The sequence below is a fragment of the Schistocerca nitens genome, chromosome 4 (genome assembly GCF_023898315.1).
Source record: "Schistocerca nitens isolate TAMUIC-IGC-003100 chromosome 4, iqSchNite1.1, whole genome shotgun sequence".
In the NCBI taxonomy this organism is placed as follows: Eukaryota; Metazoa; Arthropoda; class Insecta; order Orthoptera; family Acrididae; genus Schistocerca; species Schistocerca nitens.
Genome location: NC_064617.1, coordinates 578595024 through 578621227, shown reverse-complemented (window position 1 = coordinate 578621227; position 26204 = coordinate 578595024). Strand labels below are relative to the sequence as shown.

Sequence of the window (26204 nt, the reverse complement as noted above, 5' to 3'; positions counted from 1 at the left end):
TGGTGGCTGAGCAACTGGCTCGTCACAATACGCCAGTCACTACTCTTGATGAACTGTGGTATCGTGTTGAAGCTGCAAGGGCAGCTGTGCCTGTACACGCCATCCAAGCTCTGTTTGAGTCAATGCCCAGGCGTATCAAGGCCGTTATTACGGCCAGAGGTGGTTGTTCTGGGTACTGATTTCTCAGGATCTATGCACCCAAATAGCGTAAAAATGTAATCACATGTCAGTTCTAGTATAATATGTTTGTCCAATGAATGCCCGTTTATCATCTGCATTTCTTCTTGGTGTAGCAATTTTAATGGCTAGTAGTGTATTTCAGAATATCACCAACCTAGTCTGGAAATAGTCTACAAACATCTAGCAGACACAATTACAACGTTAGTTTTCTCAAAGAGTGGCTGAGGTTGACACAAAATTTAATGAAATTACACATACGTAATGAAAAGGTAAAACTTCAATTATTGAAAAATTAACAAAGTAGTTCCGAGTGACGCGGTCGCAAAATCACAGCACAAATCATAAAAGCATACGGAACAGATACATAATTTGAAGCAGAAATAGATAAAATTGACAACGGTGCAAAAGAACAATACTAAAAGCACACATCGATGACCTATAAAACAAAGTTGAAGAAAACGAAGTAAATACAGACGATCACTCAGCAGGCACACAATGAATACAGTTTGAAGAAACCGAAGAGTTTCAAGCTACATAGCATTTTAAGGAAGAACAGATGACAGTAAACGAACAGTTCTAACAAGAAATCAATGGGTTACGCAGTCAGCTATTTTAAAGCATTTGAAACGAGAACAAGAAACGTGTTTTTATAGTGACAGCTGTTATAGCCAAGAAGATGATCTCGTACAAGATCAACAGATTGGTAGACGTAGACGTGAAAGAGACTGAAAATGGATGCGAACATTCACATACGTATTTCAGCCGACAGAATGTTAAAGACTTGACAGGATGCGACGGATTTGACTACAAACATTTTTCATCATTTGGAAAGTTTAAAGCTCTTTTTGCAATGGCATCAATAATTTACAGCCTTTAAACTGGATGCAACAATTTAGCTTTTCTTTGCCACCAGCTTGGAAAGTGACACCCTAGTTAGAATTCGTTTGCGGTTTTTGGAACATGAACCAAGTATGCGGATGCAGCTCATATCAAAACAATGCTTTCCTTTAGAGTAATTTCAAAATGCATTTCATGCAGCATACTGGTCAGAGACTACACAGTGTGGAATTAAGGACAAACTTATCAGCTTACCAAATTTTGAAAAGTCAAAATTTTGCACCCTTAACGAAGTTTTTCGAATACATAGTATAACTGAACCAACATTCAATAGGACTGTTAAGCCAATCAGCTTTAATCCAGTGTTGTATTTCTCAACTTCCAAGATCTTTACGTGTTTCCCTGATGACAGGGCCTCAGAAAGAAAACATCAATGCGTTCCGTGAAATTTTACAATCGCTTGAGATTCAAGAATCCGAATGTATGTACAAACACAGAAACTTTTATCGGAACAACACAATTACAATGAAAATAGGTTTAGGGGATATTTCAAATCACTCAATGACAACAAAGACAGAAGACACTGAAATAGTCATCACTACCAAAAACAATATCAGGGACGTAACAATTTCAGTGGCCCACCATAGTACAACCAACAACAAAATGGGAATTTTTATCACAGCAACCTGCTCCTTCATAATTCAAGAGGATGAACAATCCTCCACATCAACATAGAAGTTTTGTAAACAATTATGTACAAAAAATGTTCAAAGCTATGTGAAATCTTACGGGACTTAAGTGCTAAGGTCATCAGTCCCTAAGCTTACACACTACTTAACCTAAATTATCCTAAGGACAAACACACACAGACACACACACCCATGCCCGAGGGAGGACTCGAACCACCGCCGGGACCAGCCGCACAGTCCATGACTGCAGCGCCTTAGACCGCTCGGCTAATCCCAATTATGTACAAAGGAACAACAATATGCATATGCATCAGCTCTCACTCACAAAAACATCGGATTAGGCAACTTTCAACTCCCAGCATTGCACGCTTGAACATGGTTGCGCTGTTGCATTTGACCACGAACGGCAGCTGTGCAACGTCCGCTATACGTATACGCAGTCAGAACAGTGCCCTGTGCAGTCGTGAGTGCATTAAGTGGGAGCTAAGTGAATTCGAACGTGGGCAAATTATTGATGTAGGTATGGTGGGTACTTTATATAGGATGCTTCTGTAGCCAAGGTAACTGAAGAGATTGCTGTGTCAACATGCTTAATATCGAAGATTTATGAGGCATACAGGCTGCACGTTATTACCAAATCTACATCTACATCTACATGGATACTCTGCAATTTACACTTAAGTGCCTGGCAGGGTGTTCATCGAACCATTTTCATACTACTTCTCTTCCATTCCACTCTCGAATTGCGCTTGGGAAAAAGGAACACCTGAATCTTTCCGTTAGAGCTCTGATTTCTCTTATTTTATTGTGATGATAATTTCTCCCTACGTAGGTGGGAATCAACAAAATATTTACGCATTCGGAAGAGAAAGTTGGTGATTGAAATTACGCAATAAATTGCAGAGAACCGTCGAAGTTGCAATATTATTCTTCTTTTTTACTTGATGAATAGTTTCTAATGTAAGCTCATTATCAGATAATCCACTAAACTATGCAATACCATCCATTATGTCAGCAACATGGCTGTTCATTCTACTAAGAGATATGTTGTAAAGTGGTGCAGGACTGAGCTTCACACGCGCGCCTGGTTACATCTTTCAAGCAAACAGCAATGAATTCCATCGACGACGAGCTAGATAACATACTGTAGTAGAATACTGCAGAAAGGACAAATTACCATGTTGTACAAAAAGTAACAGGAAGATTTTTAAGGAACCACTGATGCCGCACACGAGAAAGTTTTATATCTATCCTAAAATCATTTCTCTTGTGCAGCTCCTCCTTTCATGGACGAACTTGTATTTAAAAACTATTAGTCTGTAGAAAAAATTTATCTATAGCTAAATGATTGGGACTAAAAAGTATGTGTTTATTAATTTTAACACTAATCATGTCCGCATTTCACGTATTCTGACGTGATCGACATTATTTCGATATAAGAATCATTGAAATGATCTATGCAATATGTAACTAAGTAATGAGACATATGAGTTATCACCAAAACCTATTCTCAAGGACAATAATTTTCATACAAGAGTTGTTGTGGTCTTCAGTCCTGAGACTGGTTTGATGTACATCTAATTTGACACTAACACCCCATAACGTCATACTTTGTGATAGTTAAAAACTCACTGTTGGACGTGCATCCCAAGGTCTACAGATATCCTCCAGCTGCCAGAATTCGTCTTGTAGACAGTTGAAATAGTTGTCCAAGACTTTAAGTACCACAAAATTTAGAAGCTGTGGAGGGACTAGCTAGCTTAAGGAATGTTATCCTCTTGAATTTGTCCGGAGAGGCTTGGTAGTTCGTTTGAAATTTCTAAAAAATTGTTTGCAATTATCTCCGAGGAGTGCACACGCAGATTTCTGGTCACATCTTCTGCTCTCTTTAGTTGCCTGTTGCTTCGTTTTGCAGTATAATCTAAAGCTGTTACTTATTCTATACTTTTAATATAGATATTTTGTCGTATTTTCTATTGAGTTTTCAGAAATCATGTTCGAATAATTTGGTTTCACCTGTATATCATTTTATTTTTCCATCAGTGTATTACGAACTTCAGTAAGCGAGGATGCTAATGCAACTGGTCTTGTTATCGTCTCAGTAATAGCCGGTTTGAAACTAGTTGGAGGAAGAATTTTATACTACGTAATACGCGTGGCAAAAGGAATAGATGTGACACATACAAGTTCTCATAAACACTCTCTGTACCAACGTCATGGATTAAATCCCAAACATCGCTATAGTGTTTAGTGTATTAGAAACATGTATGACCCGCAATTGTCGCATGTCCATTGGATTGAGCGCCCAGAGCAGTAGAGCACCTTACACTGTTTGAGAGGAGTAGGCTTTAAGTCAGACTCGAATTTCATCCTCACCCTTCTATTTCTACCATTACCGCTCATCAGCATTTGAAGCCGTCCTCCTAGATACAACAATTTCTGAACAATTTTTTGTGCATTACGGTTTTCACCTGTGAGCATTGGTGATGATCCAACATGTATTCTGATCTATATGAAGCTGGTATCTGCACAGATTCCATTGATGATCTTGCAGCTCTCGAAGAATGAAATTACAAGTAAATCATTTAGCTGCTTACAGGCGGTGGTAAATATCAACGGGGACACGCGAAAAATGTATGCCCCGACAGTGACTCGAACCCGGGACCTCCTGCTTATACGAGGGCTATCCACAAAGTACATTACGTTTTGGAATTTAAAAAAAATAAAGTATTGGAAAATTTTTTTATTACATACAGATGAAAGCCATACTTAAATACTACTTTTCTCTGGACTCCCATTCGGGAGGACGACGGTTCAATCCCGTCTCCGGCCATCCTGATTTAGGTTTTCCGTGATTTCCCTAAATCGTTTCAGGCAAATGCCGGGATGGTTCCTTTGAAAGGGCACGGCCGATTTCCTTCCCAATCCTTCCCTAAAACCGAGCTTGCGCTCCGTCTCTAATGACCTCGTTGTCGACGGGACGTTAAACACTAACCACCACCACCACTACTTTTCTACATAGATGCCATTTAAATTAAGGCACTTATCGTAGCGATGGACGAGCTTGGAAACTCCTTTGTCGTAAAATTCGGCTGCCTGCGTCTTCAACCACGTGGTTACCTCTTTTGGGACAGAAAAGGTGTGATTTTTGTGGATTTCCTGGAAAGAGTCACTACAATAAACTCTCAAAGGTATTGGCAAACTCTGTACAACCTCAGAAGAGCAATAGAAAACAAGCGCAGGGGAAAGTTGGGCTCGAAGATCTACGACAACGCCCGGGCCCACACGGCAAATGCCACTCGTGAAGTTCTCGAATCTTTTAAGTGGGGGTTGTTTCCTCATCCGCCGTACAGTCCCGACCTGGCACCGAGCGACTTCCACTTATTCCCAGCAATGAAGAAGTGGTTGGCTATGCAGCGTTTTGATGACGACGCACAGCTTCAAGAAGAGGTAACCACGTGGTTGAAGGCGCAGGCGGCCTAACTTTACGACGAAGGAATTTCCAAGCTCGTCCATCGCTACGATAAGTGCCTTAATTTAAATGGCAACTATGTAGAAAAGTAGTATTTAAGTGTGGCTTTCATCTGTATATAATAAAAAAAATTTCCAATACTTTATTTATTTTTAATTCCAAAACGTAATGTACTTTGTGGATAGCCCTCGTATGTCAGATGCTCTATCCGACTCAGCCACCCAGGACACAGAACAGTGCAACTGCAGGGACTTACTACAAAGGCAGTGTGTGGACAGAAAGTTGGCAAGTGTGGGTCTCACGGGGAGCGTGCCAGAGATAAGTCCCTGCAGTCGCACTATTCTTTGTGTCCTCGGTGGCTCAGTCGGTTTGCTCGCACTGTAGCTCACCGTGTTCGGTCAGAGAGCTGGTTGGCCTCTGTAATAAAAAAAAAATGAGTGGAAGGATCAACAAACGAACTTTAACGTCCGCAACAAACGTACCCAACGACCAACAACGAACAAAAAAATGCAAAAAAAAAAGATAGAGCGTCTGCCATGTAAGCAGAAGGTGCAAGCTACTAGTCCCGGTATGGGCACAGATTTTTCACCTGTCCCCGTTGATATTTATAAACACCTGTAAGGTGCTAAAGGCCTGATTTCATTGTAATTTCATGTATTATGATCTGTTCTTAGATCTTTGTCGTCTTTCTCTATTTCTTTTTTGATCGGCGTAATCCAGAAAAGAACTTAATTGATATAATTTCGTTTAAATCCTTTTCATGTTAATGTCAGAATTTTGTCTTCCATTCCTGTCTGTTCCCTCCCTGACCCATTTGTATTTTTCCTGCCCCTCTTAACAATTCTCTGAATGCATATCTCCGTTTGTCGTTCCAGTTTTAGTTTACCAATTGGCCTTAGGCATTTTTTACTCTTCCGTACATTTCTTTTCTTGTCCGTCCAGAATTATATTCAGCTATCCTAAATGCATAACTTATCAAGTAGTTCTATGGCTTCACTGCTTTCTCTTCGAAATGTTGGTTATTATATTATTTCCGTCTTATCGAAAATAATTTTCAGAAGTACTTCTGCACGTGCACTAACAAATTTGTCAATTCATTATTTACGTCTTTCTGCTTTCGAGATGAAGAATGTAATCTCAATATCAATGAGATTATTTGTCCCACTAACACCTGTTCTCTCTTCAGTTTCTGAAAATGTTATCTAAGAATGCTAAGAATGATGTTCTTGGCGTGAAGTATCCTTGCGTGATCATATTTTCAGTTCGGAATTCCTCACTGTTTTAGTGAAGAATATTTATCTGTAACTGTGACGTATACAGGGTGATTACGCTGCCCATCGTAGTCGATTTAACTTCCCTCTCAGAGCCTTGGGCGACTGTTAGCAAGCAGAGCTACAAAAAGCACAAGTGAGAATAGGCCATGAGTTAAAAGGTATTTTTTGACCAAAATAGCTTACTTCTACCATGTGTATCCAAGTGTCTCAAATCTATTTCTGTAATTTGTGGTGTATTTATGTAGGTTCTGGACGTCTCTGTAAGTTTATTCCGTTTATAGTACTTCATCGTAAATGGTTTAGAAACGTTTTCTTATAAAGAGTGTTTCACCATTGAAAACAACAAAATAAACACGAGATACCAAACTGGGAAGTGTGGAAGTAACAGCTTTCTGGAATACAATCCGATGAGAAGATTAATATATAGCTGGTCATCTTACACAAACAAAATTGGCACAATAAATGTAAAATTTTTTTCATCTACTTTACCAGTTATCCTGCGACATTTTGACAATGTGCTTCACATCTCCAGATAAAATTGTTGAACAACATTATGCTGTCACATGGGTTGCATAAAACGATATCGGCAAGGACAGCTGAATCACCCTGTATAATCTTCGGTATAATTAACCGACTGTTACGAAAAAAATTCGCTGAAACTGAATAAAAGCTTTCTCAGAGTTTTTAATGTTAGTCGAAGTAGTAGTACTTAATCATTAATTCGTTCTATAATTTGATTCAAGGCTTCTGTTAACTTGTTCATTCGCCTGAATGAAATCAAGATTTTTACATAGTTCAGAGAGGACGCTGAGGGGTCTGTATGGTTTTAATGTCTTTCAGTCCATGTTTCGTGGAGTGGAGCAAATGCCGCATTTTTCCACTTTAGGGCAAGTGTCCCCTTTTCAAGATACTCCTTTTGAGTTAGTTTTTCTCCATCTTTGGTCATTTATACTGAAATATTTGTTCAAGAGTCCATTACTTCCTTTGTATGTTGACTTGCTTTATATGTGTCTTCTGACATTACTCATGTTTTTCATTATCATAATCTTTGTCTCCTTCCACGTCTTTCAAGTGTATAATATTTTAAATGGCAAAAAGAGATATTTTTCTGATGATCTGAAACTATTATTTATTTAATATGAAACCGTCTACTTAGGCTAACGTGTAGTGTCAACTGCCAGTATCACAGATAAAATTACATGCGGCTTACGTGTATATTAGTGATAGACATACTATATTTATACAGAAAAGTACTACATTTTTCGTATTGTAAATGAAATTTTTATGTTCAAAACTGAAGTGTAAAAATAATATTACTGTTGTTACGTAAAACTGAAACTTAATTTAACATAGAAGCAAATAAAATGGTATCTGCACATTTGAAACTAAGATATATTTCAATGTCACGTTTTTACTGCATCAAGAACTGCCAGTATTGTCATCTTTCTGCTTTTTTTATCACAAAAGCCACAACATACATCGTATATGTGGTTTTCAGTTACAAAAACGTCCTGCAAGAGAACCAGATGAAACGTTGCCCTTACCAGAGTTTCCCACTGCACGGTGGTTTGGAACACACTTGACTTGGTTAGATGATTGGTTAATTTCCGTTAATTTATACAAGCAATGCTGTGAACCATAGCTGTGTTATTGTTCATGCACAATTTCCTTTCCATCGTCTCTCTAAAACAGTAATCGAGTTTCAATAGATATGTTCGTGAGTAGCAGCGGATTTAGATTACTATTCGTTACTGGGAAAAACAGGTACTGTAGAATGACACGCAGCGAGCTAGCCTGCATGACAAGGATGTTGGCCAAAGATGGATCGAATCCACGCGGCGTATTTGACGACAGTGGACTGGTTCACCGGCCAGCGTAAGCGTTGTATTTTACGTGGCTTCCCACTCTCGTTTAGGCGAATCCTGGGCTGGTTCCCAACTTTCCCATCAGAGAATACGATCAGCAAACAATTAAAATACGATAAAAAGTAGAACAAAGTTTACAGCATTCACAGACAGATGGCGCTTACGGCTTCCGGGCCTTCCCCCCCCCCCCCCCCCCTCCCTCCTTCTGTCAGGTTACCATGATGACTGTGGCGTCAGGAAGGACATCCGGCCACAAAGTTCAATAATACAACAACATTAGCCAAATCCTTAAAAAGTGGACCCGGTACTACACGGGATAAATACTAAGAAAATGAAGAAAGAAGATAATTCTTCATTGAAGAGCAAGAAAATGAGTGACAAGTAGTAAATATCAAATACTTGCGCTATGATTGGCGATCCCGTTTGCATTAAAATTGAAATGATTTGTATTAGTAGGACTATTTTTTACCTTCTACCAATGGTGCTCACCTGCCGATGACGAGAATTACAACGTTTTTGAAAAGGTTGAAGCTGGAGAATATGCTAAAGAAGCCCTTCCTATCTCCTCTGCTCTTCTTCATGTTTTGTAGGACCCTTGATGTGAACGGAGGTACCGACGAGCCATTAGTCGAGGCTATGCGCTTCAGAAGGAGCAACGCCTCCTGCTCGCGTCCCCTGCATGCCAACCATCGCGGCGATTCGGGAAACCATCTGAAACAAGTGGCACGATACGTAACGGTGCTGCTGGAAGAAAAGCCACTGATTATAAGCGCCAATAATCAGCCACTAAAGTGTGAGCGATGTAATGAACACTCTTTCTACTGTCAGATTGCTTCAGTGAAGAAATGTCCGGTCACTGACGTCTAATTCGTGAGTCGTAAACATCATGTAAGGCGATAAAGAAAAGTTCACAGAAAAAGTAGTAAGTGCTAGAGAAACAAGTCTCAATGCTAAGAGTGACAGATAATATTACAGCTTTAATGAAGTAACGATCTTTTTTAAATGGATATTTGTTAAAGGAATTGTAGTGCTATATAGAGTGCGTAGCCAGAAGAGTACGGTCACTAGTCGCACCACAGACGTCAATCATTTAAGTAAAGGCGTGCAACCGTCTTTTGTTGGTACTGCAGCTGCAAAACCAGGGAAGGCTTTTCAATAATTCTCTCCATTCTCCGTGAAACATGATGAATTCTTATAGACGAGTTTTTACGTGAATGAACATGGCATGGTACCTGCGGTTCTGTTTGTTCAAGATACGCTCAACATGGTTAAATGAGGGACTTTACTCAGACCAGTCCAGCTAATCCACTTCATTTTCATCTAATTACGGTGCAATGATCCTCTTTTGGTGGAGAGGACTATTACAAAGTGTGCTAAAGGATGGGGTGCATGCATACTGTTATCTAAATTATTGTCATAAATGTCAACCATAATTTTCTCGTTTAAAAGCAATAAAGGTCTGAGCCAAAAGAGGGCTGAAGCCATAGAAATTCACACTCACATCACCTCCACTGAGTGGTTTTATTAACATATCTTATTCTGGTAATTAATACTCACTGGTGACCATGCAGTTACAAGCTTAATACATCCAGCTGTGGGAGATGTAATGAGCACTCCGTAACATGTCCATCTACGTTTCCAAAGACCAATGATGGCATCGCCTGTATTAGTCTAAGCCAATGGTTCCCAAACTTTCTCAGATCATTACCCCTGAGTGCAGTGAGATATTAGATAGTACCCCCTGCTCCTTTCCCATCATGAACCCTAGCGTCCAACTAAAGCTTAGAATGAAACGGAATTTTCTTTAAACTTTTAAAATGGTGTAGGACAAATTATATTTGATATTTGTAGGTGTTTTATTAGACCATGAGCAGATTAGTCAGTGAGGAAATAGCTAATGTTTAATTCTAGCAACTTTTTTCCCTTCAATTCCTCCCCAGAAAATGAAAGTAACTATACAGGTTGAGGGTACACAGTTGTTACAAAACATTCTTTCTCTGCATTACTCCTTTCCCTGGGAGCACTTGATTGACCCATACCGCATCTACAATTAAAATCGACCAAATTAAAATGCGTGCACTACATTTAGGTCTACTGTTTGTAAATAACTTGGTTGATGGACTCGTTAGTTTTGAAATGGCAGAAACTGAAAAACTTAGGCAGCCTATGCTTTGTGTCTGTCCACTTCCATTAGTAATAACAATAATACATTGAAGGACCTACAGAAGTATAGTAGGCATCACATAGTTACTGTTGTTTTGTGCTGTCAATTAATTCATTTACTGCTGCGAAGTGAATAAAAAAACAATTTCTGATTTGTTGTGGGAACTACCTACAACCCGGAGAAGGCATTTTTAAGAGGCATTTACGCATATGTGATGTGTATGCAACAGTTTTAGAGTCATAGTTAAATGGTACAAAATGCAGGTGGTCTATGTGAGGAAAATTTTGTTCATACATTCGTTTCACAAAGTGTAGACTCCGTGATAGTATTTCGAAAGAAATTTAACTATTGGTTACTTATGTGTTCAGTATTACAGTCTTACGAAATAGTGGTAAAAGTAATGATCTTTTAAAAATAATTTAGCTTAGTGACCGAAACGTGATAGAACAGTTTATTATCACTCCTCTAAAAATTTAATTTTCCCCTCACGGGGCTATTGCGCTTATGTCGTGAACCACTGATTTAAGCGGCGTCACGTTTTAAGGGCGATGGCACTAACGTCTGTATCTCAACTATGGTAGATGTTCTTAAATATACTTAAAGAAAATGTCTCACACTTGAATGCTACAGCAGGCGACCCCTTTAAGTTTAATTCCTGTTCATATCAAGATGATAGTTGGTTTTTATGCTTCTGGAGTGCTTACGTTGCTAAGATTGGGAGACGTTACATTTGAAGAGTGAAAGTTCGAGTGCTATTTTTCACAAAATGCTTTTTCAGTACTATTGTGTTTCCAGTACTGTGTTTAATATCCCTTGACTTGTTCCATGTGCCAAACTATATACAAAGTCTTTTGAACGTGTGCTAGTATATGATGCATAGTCTTGTTGTCAAGCCTTGTATCCCTCTGGCTTTCGAAAATCTGAAAGGTATGAGAAGTGGTTATTATATAATACAGTTCTACTAGTTTAAAAGCTAATGCTGCATTTCTGTACTTATACTATCACAAATAAAACTTAGTACCTCAGAATTAATAGCAATTGGAACAAATATTTTCTGAAGTTGATATTCTGCGATGTGGCTGTGTACAAAATAGTTGATTCTTACAAAGAAGATAACAGCAATCAGCCCCTGTTAACAATGCTACTTGTTTACAGAAGTAGTGCCTTTACCGGTTTCGAACCGATATGTTTATCTTCAGACGGCTGTTCACGTGTATATTACATTTGTGTTGTTTACATTAGTTGTTATAAAAACAAACAGCCAACTACTAATGTAAACGACAACAAATGTCATATAAATTTGAACAGTCACCTGAGGATGAACCAGTCAGATAGAATCCGGTAACGGAAATATTTGTGCAAATAAATATCTAAATGATAAATAGCTGACGTTGTTTTCTTCTGTGCAAGAAACAGCTCGGAAGAACTGTCTTGCTGACACGTAGAACCATTCACTTTCCTGGTATGGCATTTAGAATGTTCTTGATAAAATATTTATTTTCTAATTAGCTTTGCTATTGCCTGTGGTGATGCCCTGAGCAGCGAAATTATCTGATATCAAAATGTCTTCTCAGTTCTTTGGATACAAATCAGTTGTGTACAAACGCAGATAGATTGTCTTCTTCTCATCGCAAATGGCAGATTTGGCACTTACAACTTTTACCACTTCCACTATAGTACTAATTCTTTTTGACAGAGTGCCCAAAATTTCAGGGACTTGCAATCGCTATTATTTAATCGTCCCGTTGATTCATTAGGGCAACCGACAGAACTGTCATATTATTTATTCTGCCTGCAGTTAAACTGTCCTCGCTACATAGCGCGTTCAGTATCTTGTCAAGGAACTTCTGGTGATAGTATATAAACAGATATGAGTGAATCTATAACAAAGAGACTAAACATCAGCACTGGTAAATTTTGGTGACTTAAAATAGATTAGGGTGTTGTGAAGCAAAAATATGCAAGATGATTCAAACAAACAAAAAATAAATTGCATAAAGGTGTTTATCTGAATTTACAGCCTTTGGATTTGAATGATTTATAGTGTAACTGAAATTTAGCGGATAACTTCATACTTTTCATTATTTAGAGTCGACTGCTACTTCTCACGCCATACAGATATCTTGTCCAAATCGTTTTGCAGTTTGTTTTGATCCTCTAGTGACTTTATAAGACGGCAAATGACAGCATCATCTGCAAACAATCTAAGAGGGCTACTGAGACTGTCTCCTAAATGTATTCTGTGGTTCAGTCAGTAAAGAGGTCCAGGGGTTTGCCGGCACGGTAGCCCAGCGTTTTCGGTCAGAGGGCTGGCTGACCTTTGTGATAAAAAACATTAGTGAGATATTCAACGATTAACTAGAACGGGTCAAAAAAGGAGGGGCAGCGTCTTTGACTAGTAATCAAAACGTCCTCGGTCATGGGTTCAAACCCCGCCACTGCTGGTATTTTGAATAAAACTCGTCAACAATGGCGAACTACGACTTTCGGCGAAAGAAGTCACCCCTATCTACCAAGGGCCTCCTCAACGAACCAGACTCACTGCAATCTCTTGCCCATGGGTTTGGAAATGGCCTTGAAAGGCGTATGAATCAGCAATGATTAACGGCATAAGTATGCAGAAGGCAATGGAAACCACTGCGCTATAGACATATAATCTATATGCGCAGGCCATGTGGCCTTTAATTGAAAATGTGTCATGACGAGCTCTCCATTGGCAAAATATTTCTGACTGCTCCCCCTTTTGGATCTCCGGAAAGTGACTGCCAAAGATTAGGTGACCATGAGGAAAAGATTGAGTAAGCTACCGAAGGGTAACGTCCTGCAAGTCACGGTGAGGAATATCAGAAGTCTGAAAGTAATAGGAAAGCTAGAAAATCTGGAAACGAAATACAGAGCCTCATACTATATATAGTAGCGATTAGTGAAGTGAAATGAAAAGAAAACAGGTATTTTTGGTCAGACGAGTATAAGATATTATCAACAGCAGCAGAAATGAATAGGCAGATAGGGCGGAGAGTGATTTACTATGAACAGGGTTGTTGTCATCAGAATTGACAGCAAACCAACACTGATCACAATAATTCAGATATACATATGCCGTCGTCGCAAGCAGAGGATGAAGAGACAGAGAAAGTATACGACGATATTAAACGAGAAATTCATTACGTAAAGGGGGATAAAAATTAAATAGTCGTGGGAGATTGGGATGTCGTTGTAGGGACAGATTAGAAGAATAGTTTACGGGAAAATTTGACCTTGATAGTAGGTACGATATTTGAGAAAGACCAAATCAGTTCCGTAAAGAATCACAAGAGGAAGAGCTGTACTTGAAAAAGACCAGGAGATACGGGAGGATTTCAGTTAGATTACATCATTGTCAGGCAGAAATTCAGAAATCAGTTATTGGATTGTAAGATGTACCGAGGAGCACATCATAGTAATGATGAAGAGTAGGCTGAAATTTAAGAGGCCAATCAGAAAGAATCAATGTGGAAAGAAGTGGGATATAAAAGTACTAAAGAATGAAGTGATAAGCTTTAACTTCTTTGACATAATAGATATTGCAATAGCAAATAGTTCAGAAGGCACTTCAGCTGAAATGTAATAGACATTTCTATAAAGGGCAATCACAGACGAGGGAAAGAAAACCGTAGGTACAAGGAAAGAATTTGCTAAGAAACCATGGATAACTGAAGAGATACTTCAGTTGATCGACTAAAGAAGAAAGTACAAAAAAGTTCAGGGAATGTAAGGAAGATAGAAATACAAGTCTCGTACGAACAAAATAAATTGGAAGTGCAGGCAAGATAAGGCGAAATGCCTACATGAAAAATGTGAAGAAATCGAAAAACGAATAATGTCAAAAGGACTGACTCAGCATACGGAAAAGTAAAAAACAACCTTCGGTGAAATTAAAAGCAGCAAGGGTGGTTGCATTAAGTATGCAACGGGAATTCCAAAATTAATTGCGGAGGAGAGACTGGATAGGTGGAAGTAGTACATTGAAGGCCCCTACGATGACGTGATAGGAGAAGAAACAGGAATCGACAGACAAGAGATAGGGGATGCAGGATCAGAATCTAAAAACGCTTTGGAAGGCTTAAGATCAAATAGTGTAGATAAAATTCCATCAAGTGGCAACATGACGACTATTTACATTGGCGTGTAGAATGTATGAGACTGACGATATACTATTATACCTTTGGGAAAACAAGGGCCACACAATCCCGAAGACAGCCAGAGCCGATATCTGCCAGAGTTATCGCACAGTCGGCTTAACAGTTGATGTATCCAAGTTACTGACAACAATAATATACAAAATGATGGAAAAGAAAAGTGAAAATCTGTTAGACGACGATCAGTTTCGCATTACGAAAGGTAAAAGGCATCAGAGAGGCAGTTCTGATGCTGCGGCTGATAATTGAAGCAAGACTGAAGAAAAAATCATGACATGTTCATAGGATATGTCGACCTGGAAAAAAGAGTTCGAGACTGTAAAATGATGCATGGCGTTCGAAATTCTTAGAAAAGTCGGGTAAGGTATAGGCAAAGACGTGTGCAATACGATGCGTACAAGAACGAAGAGGGAATAAATAGGACTGGAAGGTCAAGAACGAAGTGCTCGGACTCAAAAGAGTATAATCCAGGGATGTAGTCTTTCGCCCATACTGTTCAATCTGTATATCGAAGAAACAATGACGGAAAACCTTTATGATCGGCTTCCCATTCAGTTATGTAGAAGACACACGAAGGACAGACATCTGGCCTCAAAGAATAGTCCTCTGAAGATGTAACCTTTGGAGATACAAAGAGGACACCGAAGGAGAGATACAATATACTTACCAACAAGAACAGAGAATCACGTCATAATAAGAGCAAAAACACACTATTATGGAACAATGAGGGAATGAAAAATGCACTGTCTTGCAGATAACGGAAGAAACTGAAGTTCAGTAACCAAAGAGACATTTCTCGCTGAACTATACAACCTGAACGTTAGTACTGCACTTACGTACTAGCGACGCCACCGGCCGGGAGAGCAACAGGGGCCGTTACCTGAAGGTGAAGACAGAAAAATGTGGTAGTCATCAAAACTATCACAATAATGATAATTTGCATATATATACAGACAGGTGTAACAGTTAACAACACGATAGACGTGGTATCAAAAGCTACCGAACAAACGAAATCCGACGCAAATATTTCTTTAGGCAGAGATGTTAACTGTAAAATTGATATGCAGAACGACAAAGCACACATACTGCTATAAATACTACAAAGGGAAGGTTTCAGACTGGGGACAAAAATAAAATACCAATTTACAAAGCACTTAACGGAACCAAACCAGTCGATTTAGTGTTTTATAAAGCATTGAACGTACAGCTAAACAAACAAGAAGGATTACGATCCTAAGTAGCAGCCGACATAAGGTAATACATCCCCACAATACCATGATACTATTCGAAACAGGCCTAGGAAAGAAGCAACTGGACTAATTACAACAGGAAGTAGCAAAACAAAGCAAGCACCGAAAGAGAGAGACCACTAATAAAGGAAAGCAAACTAGAGGAAGCCCTAAAAGTATCCACAGAGATAATAAAGAGAGCCGCAAAAATCAAAAGAATAAGATAAGCACAAAAATTGTTTGGCCAAGACTGCTGCAAAGAAAGAAGAGAAACTCTATAGGCACTACGCATTACAGGTACAAGGAAAAGAGCGGAATATATCGAGAAACAGGGAAGAAAATTAAACAATTGATGCAAAATCAGACACCATTCATAGCAACGAGAAAGATAGTTTATCTGACAATTATAGAAACAAACATTAATGAATGTGAGAAACATTTGTCGGAAATACTGCCTAAACAGAAAACAAGCATATGAAATAGAAAGGGGCCGCATATAATTTTCAGCTAGTAGCAACTACAGAACTCAGACAATCATTCAGAGGAGGAGGAAGAAAACTATAGATCTGGAGAATGTATACATTGTACATCTCAGAGACTCAATCGACAGCGTAAAGTAATTGTGGGAGGACCGGTTGGACAAGTGCCTGCAGACAAGAAAAACCCTTGAAAGCTTCGAAACAGTGACAGCAAAAATCCTGCACGAATGGAAGGGAGACAGAATACCACAAATTCATTCAGAAGAATTGCACTAGAAAACGCTATCATGAAAGCATTTAGGAAAATACGTAGCAAAAGACGACTCGCCTGACTGACTTACTAATCTTCCTCCTTGCACTTCCGCTGTCACAACATGCTCAGATAACAAGCATCCGAAAGCTCCACACATCGGAGGTTAACACTATCTCTTGGAATGCCATTTTTTCATTATGAAGAGCAGGAACACAGTGCAAGCAATGTACCTCACGGACCACCATAGAGAGAAAACGCCCTGAGAAACTAAAGAGGAGAGTACTATGCAGTTTCCATAGATATCAAGATAGCGCCCGACTCAGAAAATAGAGAAAAACTAAAATGGCAACTGACAGGAACGACCGGAACGACCAGAGAGGGAGAAACGCGCTGGTTAGAGTAATCGAGGCATGCCTTCAACGTAATCCGATCAAAATTAACGACAATGTTGCAATCTCAGATAAAATTATACAAACTAGTGGGGCTCTGCAAGGAGACCCTATGAGCCCCACGTTGTTCAACATCGATACAGAAGGTGTGACAAACATAATACATTAGATAAAAACTGAATAGCAGGAATGATTCTGTATGCAGATGACATGGTGATAGGTCACCGGTATGAGAGGAAGGCACTGTAAAGACTAGAACCTTGGGCAAAGGAAAATTACCTAAAAATAAACCACGAGTTCAAATGAAAATTAGTAAGGGAGGGAAAACATCAACCAAATTATACAGTGAACCATTGCAGGTAGCTGGGAAATATACATAGTCCAGTCACATTAATGTGACATCGGCTTACGTTCGACGCCTACGTGCCATAACCGCTCACAGATGCAAGTGGCAGCACTAGCAGTGGTGGATATATGAGTAGTGTCAAGGGAACGAGGAAACCAGTGTGGACGCTGTCATAATGCAGAAACGGAGCGATTTATCTGACGTCCAAAACGGCGTGATCTTTGGTTTTGGGGCAAGGTTGGAAGGATTTTCGAAACGGCTAAGTTACTAAACTTTCTCGTGCTGCTGTGTATAAAGTAAACTATGCATGGAAAAATGGCGCTATCTAAAACCGGCGGCGAGGCAATTGTGGTGCACCACGGGCCGCACATCTTAGGGGTGGACGACGGCTGCGGAGGTGTGTATCGGCGAGTAGACGTGCAACTGCTGCGCAGCTGACTGCCAGATGAACCAAGGGACCATCAACAGTGTGTTCTCAACTACCGTTCTGCGAACGTTGCTGTGTATAAGCCTCGGCAGCTGATGCCTGGTTCATGCAACGATGCTGACTACTATTAATCGGCAGCGAACGCTGGAATTTGTACTCCAACTGGAGGTCCACTGAGTGGCGATAGGTGACCTTGTCAGATGAGTCACGTTTTATGCTCCATTGGACAGAGCGCCACTGGCATGTACGGTGTAAAGCGTCTGAAAGCATATACCCTGCAACCAGGAGGTAGCGTTATGGACAGAGGAATGTTTTTGTTACATACGCCTAAGGTGATCTCGTCATTCTGGAAGGCACAATGTGCTTATCCTAGGGGACCATGTACACCACTACGTGCAGTTTGTTTTTCCTTAGCACGATGCGATACATCAGTAGGACAATACAACGTGTCACACAGCTCGCAGTGTACGTGCGCGGTTCAGAGAGCACCAGAATGAGTTCTTTCCTGACCACCAGATTCCTCGGAGCAGCTGGTCACGGCAATGCAGTCGGTGTATCTCCACATTCCTATCGGTACCTTGCATAACCTTATTGACTCTCTTCCAGCTCGTGTGCACTGCATAAAGTGGGTATCCGGGGATTTTGACATGTGATCATATTAATGTGACTGGACATTATATATACTTGGGATTTAATCATCTTAAAGTTGAAGCTCTTTTGTCCATATTTGCTTTAACAACACGTATGTTTTTGGATGGGGTCCGCCTTTAGCAAAACACAATTTTGTTTTTATCCCAGACAGTAAAAGAAGACAGTCACTATAAAAACATACTACATCAGAAAAACTACACCATGTGGTGAAAAGCCATAAAAGAAAAGCCCACTGATTATGCTACAACTGTAGTGAAAAATGTTTTGGAAAAAAAATGGAATTGCGTTTTGCTAAAGGTGGACCCCATCCAAAAACATATGTACAGTAGAGCGTCGATTATCCGAAGTAATTGGGGGACATGGGTGTTCGGAAAACTGGTTTGTTCGGATAATCGAACTGTACATGTTTATTTGCCAAAAAGAAGTACTGTACAGTAAATTTATTCATAAAAACACGCATCTCTTTTTGTATTACAAAGTAACATACAAAGGCAACTTCAGTGGGAATATATAGTATGTGGCACAGTTTATTAAACAAAAATATATACATATTACATACGCATTTTTCATGAACAATACACACAGTATACAAAATTAACGTTTAAAAAATCCTTTATTTTGGTCTGTCTAAGCAAGCCTACATGCTTACGAGCAGCTAAGTCACGTACTTTTTTCATTACAGATATCTGAAACTGGTCACTTTCATCTTGGGCTTCAAACCCTCATAGAAAGGACAACACGTTTACGTTTAAGAATTTTGTATCGTCAAGTCCACTTCTTCACGCAGCAGCACACAAGTGGTCGTAACAGAGAACAGAAGGTGACTGTTTGCACCGTGAGAAGCTCTTCTTGGGGGCGTGCAATCCTTCAAACTGCAAGGAGCACCGCGCCTCAAATCCAAGCTGGCGCAGCTGTTGCTGTGAACAGCAGCAACATCTTTCTGTATGCTTATACAGGAAAGAGCAGCAGCTGCCACCAAATTTTCACATAATATCCCCAACGCAATCAGTCTATCGACGCTATCCAAAGCGACAATGACGTATGGAACAGAGATCACATGAAAAGAATAGAAAAAGTCAAGATGATATTCATCTTCATTAGTTGTGGTAAAAACAGCGTCACCCCGACTTATATGTGAACTCAGGAAAGAGATATACTTCATAGAGGACATCAGATTACACTACTGGTTACCTTTCTCAGAATCACATCATGAACTGATTAATAATACGAACAGGAAGAAGGAGGAAGTAGGGGTAACAACTTGACTCGTGATGGAAGGGTTTCATCATGAAATACGTTCCAACAACCAAGTCCACGAACCGACTGACGAGTTTAAATGTGTTCTAAGCTAACACATTGTAACGTGTGGGAAGAGAATGAGAATTATAAATAACTATAGTGAGACGCCCTGCAAAACTTGCAAGAGAGAACAGGTAGTTTAAGTTGTGGAAACGGGCCAAAATAAGCGGCTGTCAATTACACGCGAACATACAATTATTTGATCGAACATTACAGGAGCCAAGAAATTTTTTTTTAAAAAAGCACAGCTTTAGTTTTGGAACTCAATTAGCGGCTGAATGCGCCGTACAATATCATGCCTTAAGGGCAAGACCACTTTAATTTAAAAATGGCTGAAAGCCAATAACTTAAAGCTCAACCTAAATCAGAAATTTAAAAGTCAAAGCCTTATCTTAAAACAGTTCCTTAATTAGGCTGAAGGCTCAAAGAATCTGACACTTTAAGAGCAAATAACTTAAATTCAAAATCGGCTGAAGGCCCAACACTTAAGACTCAATAACATTAATTTCAAAAATGCCAAAGGCTTTACGTAACACAGTGCTTAAATTAGGCTGAAGGCCCAAAGCACCTGATGCCTTAAGGGCAAAACAACCTTAATCTAAAAATCGGCTAGAAGCCGTACAAGTACAAACAACTAGAACAAACGAGATAAGGCAGTACACTCAAGGGCTCTCAGAAGTTCCGAGGGTCGGCCTGGAATTCAAACAGTAACGCTCACTTAGGTGAGACAGGCTGTCGGCCCGACCATTGTCGATCCGATGACAACCAAACCGACAGACAGTCAACGGACCCACCGACCGATAGCCTCCGCTTCACCTGACCACCACACAACAGGGAGTTTAATGGAACAACGTAGGAGGTATTGGCGCCCACAACCAATTATACCTTGAGCTGTCAAACTACACACCCTGCTGGACAGTGACAACACGATGAGGAAAATACACCACCTGAATTTATGTCAACGGCCAGGGCAGGTAACTGGAACGTTAAAGGCTACAAAGCACAAGATTCCGCTGGTGCACTTCAATTCAAATAACCAAGTAAAGTTAAACTCCAACGGAGAGTGGCTAAAATTTGCCAACTTGAAAACACACGTTCTTGGTCGTGGGAATATCCCAACAGCCGACAATGAACTCCAAACGACACAATGTGAACAGTCGTGACTTGCTGGTAGATCAAGTCAAAACTCAACTTTCAAGTCCACCATCGGTGAGCCACGAACCTTGTAGGAATGGGAACAGCACTACACACCCTGACACCGCGTAGAAGCTGCCAGTGGGCCCAGCCAAACTACGCGCCGCGGAGATTTCCTCGCTGCTCCACGCCAACCGACCAACTGTCCAGGCCCGGAAACGGTGAAAGGACCAAGTACACATTGGCCAATGAGACGACCAACCGAACGACCAACCAACAGTCGTCATGCTCCAGTCTCCCTCCGTCTCACAGTTCATGTCTATCACCAGCGGTCCGCGGTCACTGGCTGTCGGCGCCTCACCGGCGCTCCGTCCCCCGACAACTGCTGCCGCGTCCCGACTGCACTGCTGGTCCATACCGAACTGCCTGCCAGACACACGACGACCTGCAGATACTATCAATCGCTCCAGAGATGGTACGACAGTGCACTTATCGATACGTGCTGCTGCTGCCGCTCCGGCCACGGTGGCCGAGCGGTTCTAGGCGCTCAGTCTGGAACCGCGCGACTGCTACGGTCGCAGGTTCGAATCCTGCCTCGGGCATGTATGTGTGTGATGTCCCTAGGTTAGTTACGTTTAAGTAGTTCTAAGTTATATAGGACTGATGACCTCAGATGTTAAGTCCCACAGTGCTGAGAGCCATTTTTTTGCTGCTGCTCTCGGGCAAGTAAGGCAGGAAGTTAGTGATGCCAGTAAAGGGAATAAGAAAATGTGGAGGCAGTACAGTAATAGAAGGTGACTAACAATAAATGGCATCATCACGAGCCATGCCCGGCTCATATAGCAAAGACGGAAACCGGTATACTTGAATAAACTTGCATATTAATGCTCGATCCCTGCTTACTTTTCTCATTAATAACACAATAAGGAGTTTGAATGACAGTGTATCTAGGAATATGTGCATACAGTCCTATCACACGAGTGTTGTCACCTTGGAAGATAGGAGTGTCCAGAGCATACTGTTGATAAAGATGTAAAAAGGACAATACTTGGTCACAGAGAGAGATGAAATAATCACTCTGGATCATTTTCGAGGTATTCCGAATGACAGGGTCCAACTCGTGGAGGCCGGCCGCGGTGGTCTCGCGGTTCTAGGCGCGCAGTCCGGAACCGTGCGACTGCTACGGCCGCAGGTTCGAATCCTGCCTCGGGCATGGATGTGTGTGATGTCCTTAGGTTAGTTAGGTTTAAGTAGTTCTAAGTTCTAGGGCACTGATGACCACAGCAGTTGAGTCCCATAGTGCTCAGAGCCATTTGAACCATTTGAACCAAGTCGTGGAATGAAGAACGCCCCCAAAACTTCGGGAAAGCATCTACAGTCGGTTTACACCCTCCAAGCTCTGCGGCTGGAAAGACTCGATGGGTCGTCGGTGCACTTGCGCCCTGCATCGTTTAAAAAGAAGCCAAATTGCAACTCGTTAGATCACACTGCACGTCCAGGTCTGATACATTCCAGTTTCCATTCAACTACAATTGGAAGTTTATGCAGCGGTGGCGAGTGAAAATTAGAGCCGGGACAGGATTCGGACCCAGGATTGTATTGACCACCACACCATCCAGACACGTAATTTATCGCATACACACTTCTACCTAGCGCCACTTACCCACAGTCGCCGTCCATAACCTCTAGGCTCTCTAACTTTAGATCGAAAGTAAATGTGCTTCTGCACAGAGGGCTGTGAATTCATTGCACCTCAAGGCGAATCAATTATATGAATGCGTGCTGCCTAAACTTGTCCTGGCGCTCTTCGAACCTCGCACGTTCACTGAGAGCTGTAAGACATGCTGCATTGCACTGCTGGTAGATGCCATCATTCTGAGGAAAAAGAACTGCATATAGGGGTGGACATGGTCTACTAGGATAGATACATACTTGTATTGATCCATTGTGCCTTCCACAATAACGAGATCAACCACAGAACCCCACGAAAATATTCCCCAGACCATAACACATGCAATAGGTTTGCTGTCAGACGTTTCACACGGTACGCGCCAACAGCCGTCCCTACGACGGAGCATAAAACGTGAGTCATGTGAAAAGGACACCTCTCGCCAATCAGTGGACGTCCAATTGCGGTATCGGCGTACAAAGTCCAGGCTTCATCGCCAATGAGCAGTAGTCAGCTTGAGTCCGTGAAAGAGGCGCCTGCTGCTGATGCCCATACGCAGCAGCGTTCGCTGAACAGTCATTGATAAGACGCTGTTTGTATCCCCTGGGTTCATCTTGGCGCTCTGTTGTTTAACAGTTGAATGTTTATTCTCACCAGCTATCGCTCACCCCTGTCACGTGCCTGTCAGGTGTCTCATCGCCGGTTTTCGATAACACCATTTTGCCATGCGCGGAAAGTTTTAACCACAGCGGCAGGCGGGTAGTTTATTAACTTAGCCCTTTCAGAAATTCTTCCACCCTTGGGCCAAAGCAATGATCATGCCCTTCCGGACGTCAGACAAATCGCTCTGTTTCAGCAATACAAGAGCGATGCAATGTTCTCCGCATTACCTCAACACTCTTCATACAACCTCCACTGCTAGTGCTGCCATCTGCTATCTGTGAGTCATTATTGCACGTGGGTGTCGAACGTAGGCGGTGGTCACAGAGTTTTATTGGACCGTATATATCGCAGTGCTTTTGTACCATGGTAGATATACTACTTAACAACAGTGACTTATTACGAAGTTTATGGTAGTTGACACCGTAAGTTTTACAACGCAATTTAAGCTGTTTTAAATATATTGTGATATCTGATGAGGCTGTTAGGACTGAAAGTGTTCATAATTAAGAGGCACTTATTGTCAGGTCTCGGTCGTTAAATATTTAGAAAATGTGGAGTACGACCTACAAAAATTTTAATATATAGTGAAAATAGTCCTTTTAAAATGCGCTGACTGTTTTAGAATGCTAAGAAACAGAATGAAGCGATTTTATACTATGTATTTCAATCAATTTTTTCCGAAATCAGCAGTTCATCATTGTTTGTCTGCATGCACCGCTTTTATGTTCACGTGGCGCTCAAATTGCTCTTTCAGCAGTGGAATAAATCAGCCTTCCGCCTGACTTCTAACAGTTTGTTTCTCTGGACTATTATCCTATTCTAAGCTGTCCTTAGGACCAGTGACTTATGCGCACTCTCCCTTACTGCTCACATTTCGTTTTACCTGTGGAAGGAGAGCAAGGTGAGACAGCAGAGAGCAGCGAAGAGGTTGAAGTACGTCCAGCTGCGCAACACCCAGCCCACGAGCCCAGTGGCGACCATGCCGACGGCTGTGCTCACAGACATGTACCAGTTTAGGTTCAGCCGGTTCTGGATGTCCGTCAGTTCCATTCCTGAAACAGTGAAAGCGCTCCACCCTTATTGATACTTAATAAACACCGCAAAAGAAAACTAAAATCCTTGTAGTCCGCAATAGTAAATGCCTTCTTATATATAGTGATTCAAAATTGCTATTACAGGCTTATAGGGTTCTAGAGGTGAAGTTTTGATAAGGAACTCATGTCCAGAAATGTATCGTTTGAATGTAAAAGAAGTTTGAAGATCGGATCACCTTCGAGTCTACCTCTTCACGGTATACGCACAGTGGAGATAATGAGCAATGACCTGTGTGCTGAAGGAGCACATGGCAGAGCACTGTTTCGAATATTCGCCCTGGAGTTCTCTTCTAAGTGACGAAGGACGTCGTCTTCAAAGTCGAGAGCGCGGTGCGTCCTTGGAGAACCACGGCCAGCCCTCCAAGTTTCGAACGTTTCAGTGTCTCGTAGCAGTTGCTGTATTGGACGAAGGTGTTATGTGATGTCATAAATACAACAGGGACTGACGACGACGTTCCCTTTTCAGTCTGTGTGCGTACCGACAGATGAGTTATCTACTAAGTCCACTCTACAGCCCTAAAATTCTGTAATATCAACTTCGATTCACCTTGAAAATCTCAATTGTTCAGAGAAATACAGAAGAAGGTTTAAAGGTTAACGCATCAAATCCATTTCTCAATTAATTAGTTAATTATTATACCATCCTGGAACATAATGCAGCTGGAAAATATAATCAACAATAAACCTCTTTCAGTCTGAAAATATAGTTAAAATTTAAGCTTCCTCAGGATGTTGCTTCAATTCCAGTAATAAATAAGACATGTGTGGCGTGGAGGGGCACATTTGTGACGTAAACGTTGACGGTGGCGCCATTCTGGACTGCGAACCGGAGCTAGAGGCGCATAAAGTCGTGGTCACGTTAGTCTGAGACGTGGAGACGGCAGGCTCCTCACTGGCACGTTCATTATGGATTGTGTGCGAACTGTCTGGTTAAAGACATCAGTGAATCATCAGAGAGATGGGGTTTATCCACATTTCAAGGTCGGGTATGGATATGGAGATTTTGTGCAACAGCTGTCTGAGACGGAGATTGTTGGATTTTGTACGAGATCTCCATAGGCATACCCGACATTGAAATCTGGATAAACGCCGATCTCTCCCAAGTTCCATTGACGTGAGTGTCCTTAGCCAGAGAATTCGCTCACAATACCTAGTGAGGATGCCCACGAAGAAACTTTTGTCGCCGGCCGGGGTGGCCGAGCGGTTCTACGCGCTACAGTCTGGAACCGCGCGACCGCTTACGGTCGCAGGTTCGAATCCCGCCTGGAATTATTCAACCATACACTTTCCCAAATTTTCTCATGTAAGAATGCGTCTTGCACATCTTGTTATGTAGAAATATAATTTTCTGCATTTGAAGAATGTTCCAGCAGACAAATGCCTGAGCCTAAATGAGGAGAATTTATATTATTATTTATTTATTTTGTGGCTTTTAGTGCAAGGAGTCTCTGAAGAGATGTTCAGCTCGCCTTTCGTGCAGCTCTTTTCATTTAATCAGAGAGACTGCATCTTTAAGGGCATTGGAGTCTGTCAGGAAAGACAGGAACTCGGAATTGTTCGTGGCCTGTAGTAAGGGACCAACCCCCGTATTTGCCTAAAGTGAAAATGGGAAACCACAAAAATTCACTTTCAAGGTTGCCAACAAAGTAATTTGAACCATCTTGCCTTCCGAATCGACGCGCTGCTAGCTGCACAGCAGCACAAGGAGACAACAGTTTCAAATGGTTCAAATGGCTCTGAGCAATATGGGACTTAATTTCTGAGGTCATTAGTCCCCTAGAACTTAGAACTACTTAAACCTAACTAACCTAAGGACATCACACACATCCATGCCCGGCAGCATTCGAACCGGCGACTGTAGCGGTCGCGCGGTTTCATACTGTAGCGCCTAGAACCGCTCGGCCACCCCGGC

At 41.2% G+C, this 26204-nt stretch overlaps 1 protein-coding gene across 4 annotated transcripts in view; it reads right to left on the bottom strand.

Moving 5' to 3' along the window:
• LOC126251532 (organic cation transporter 1-like) overlaps positions 1 to 26204 on the bottom strand; it is a 186366-nt gene that overhangs the window by 33312 nt on the left and 126850 nt on the right. For 3 of the 4 annotated variants that reach the window (XM_049952033.1, XM_049952035.1, XM_049952036.1), the window contains 2 exons: positions 24082 to 24250; positions 8807 to 9028 (listed from right to left, as the gene is read on the bottom strand). In XM_049952033.1, coding sequence (XP_049807990.1) covers positions 8807 to 9028; positions 24082 to 24250 — 391 coding nt within the window. The remainder of the gene's footprint in view (positions 1 to 8806; positions 9029 to 24081; positions 24251 to 26204) is intronic. The other variant, XM_049952034.1, reaches the window with a different exon arrangement.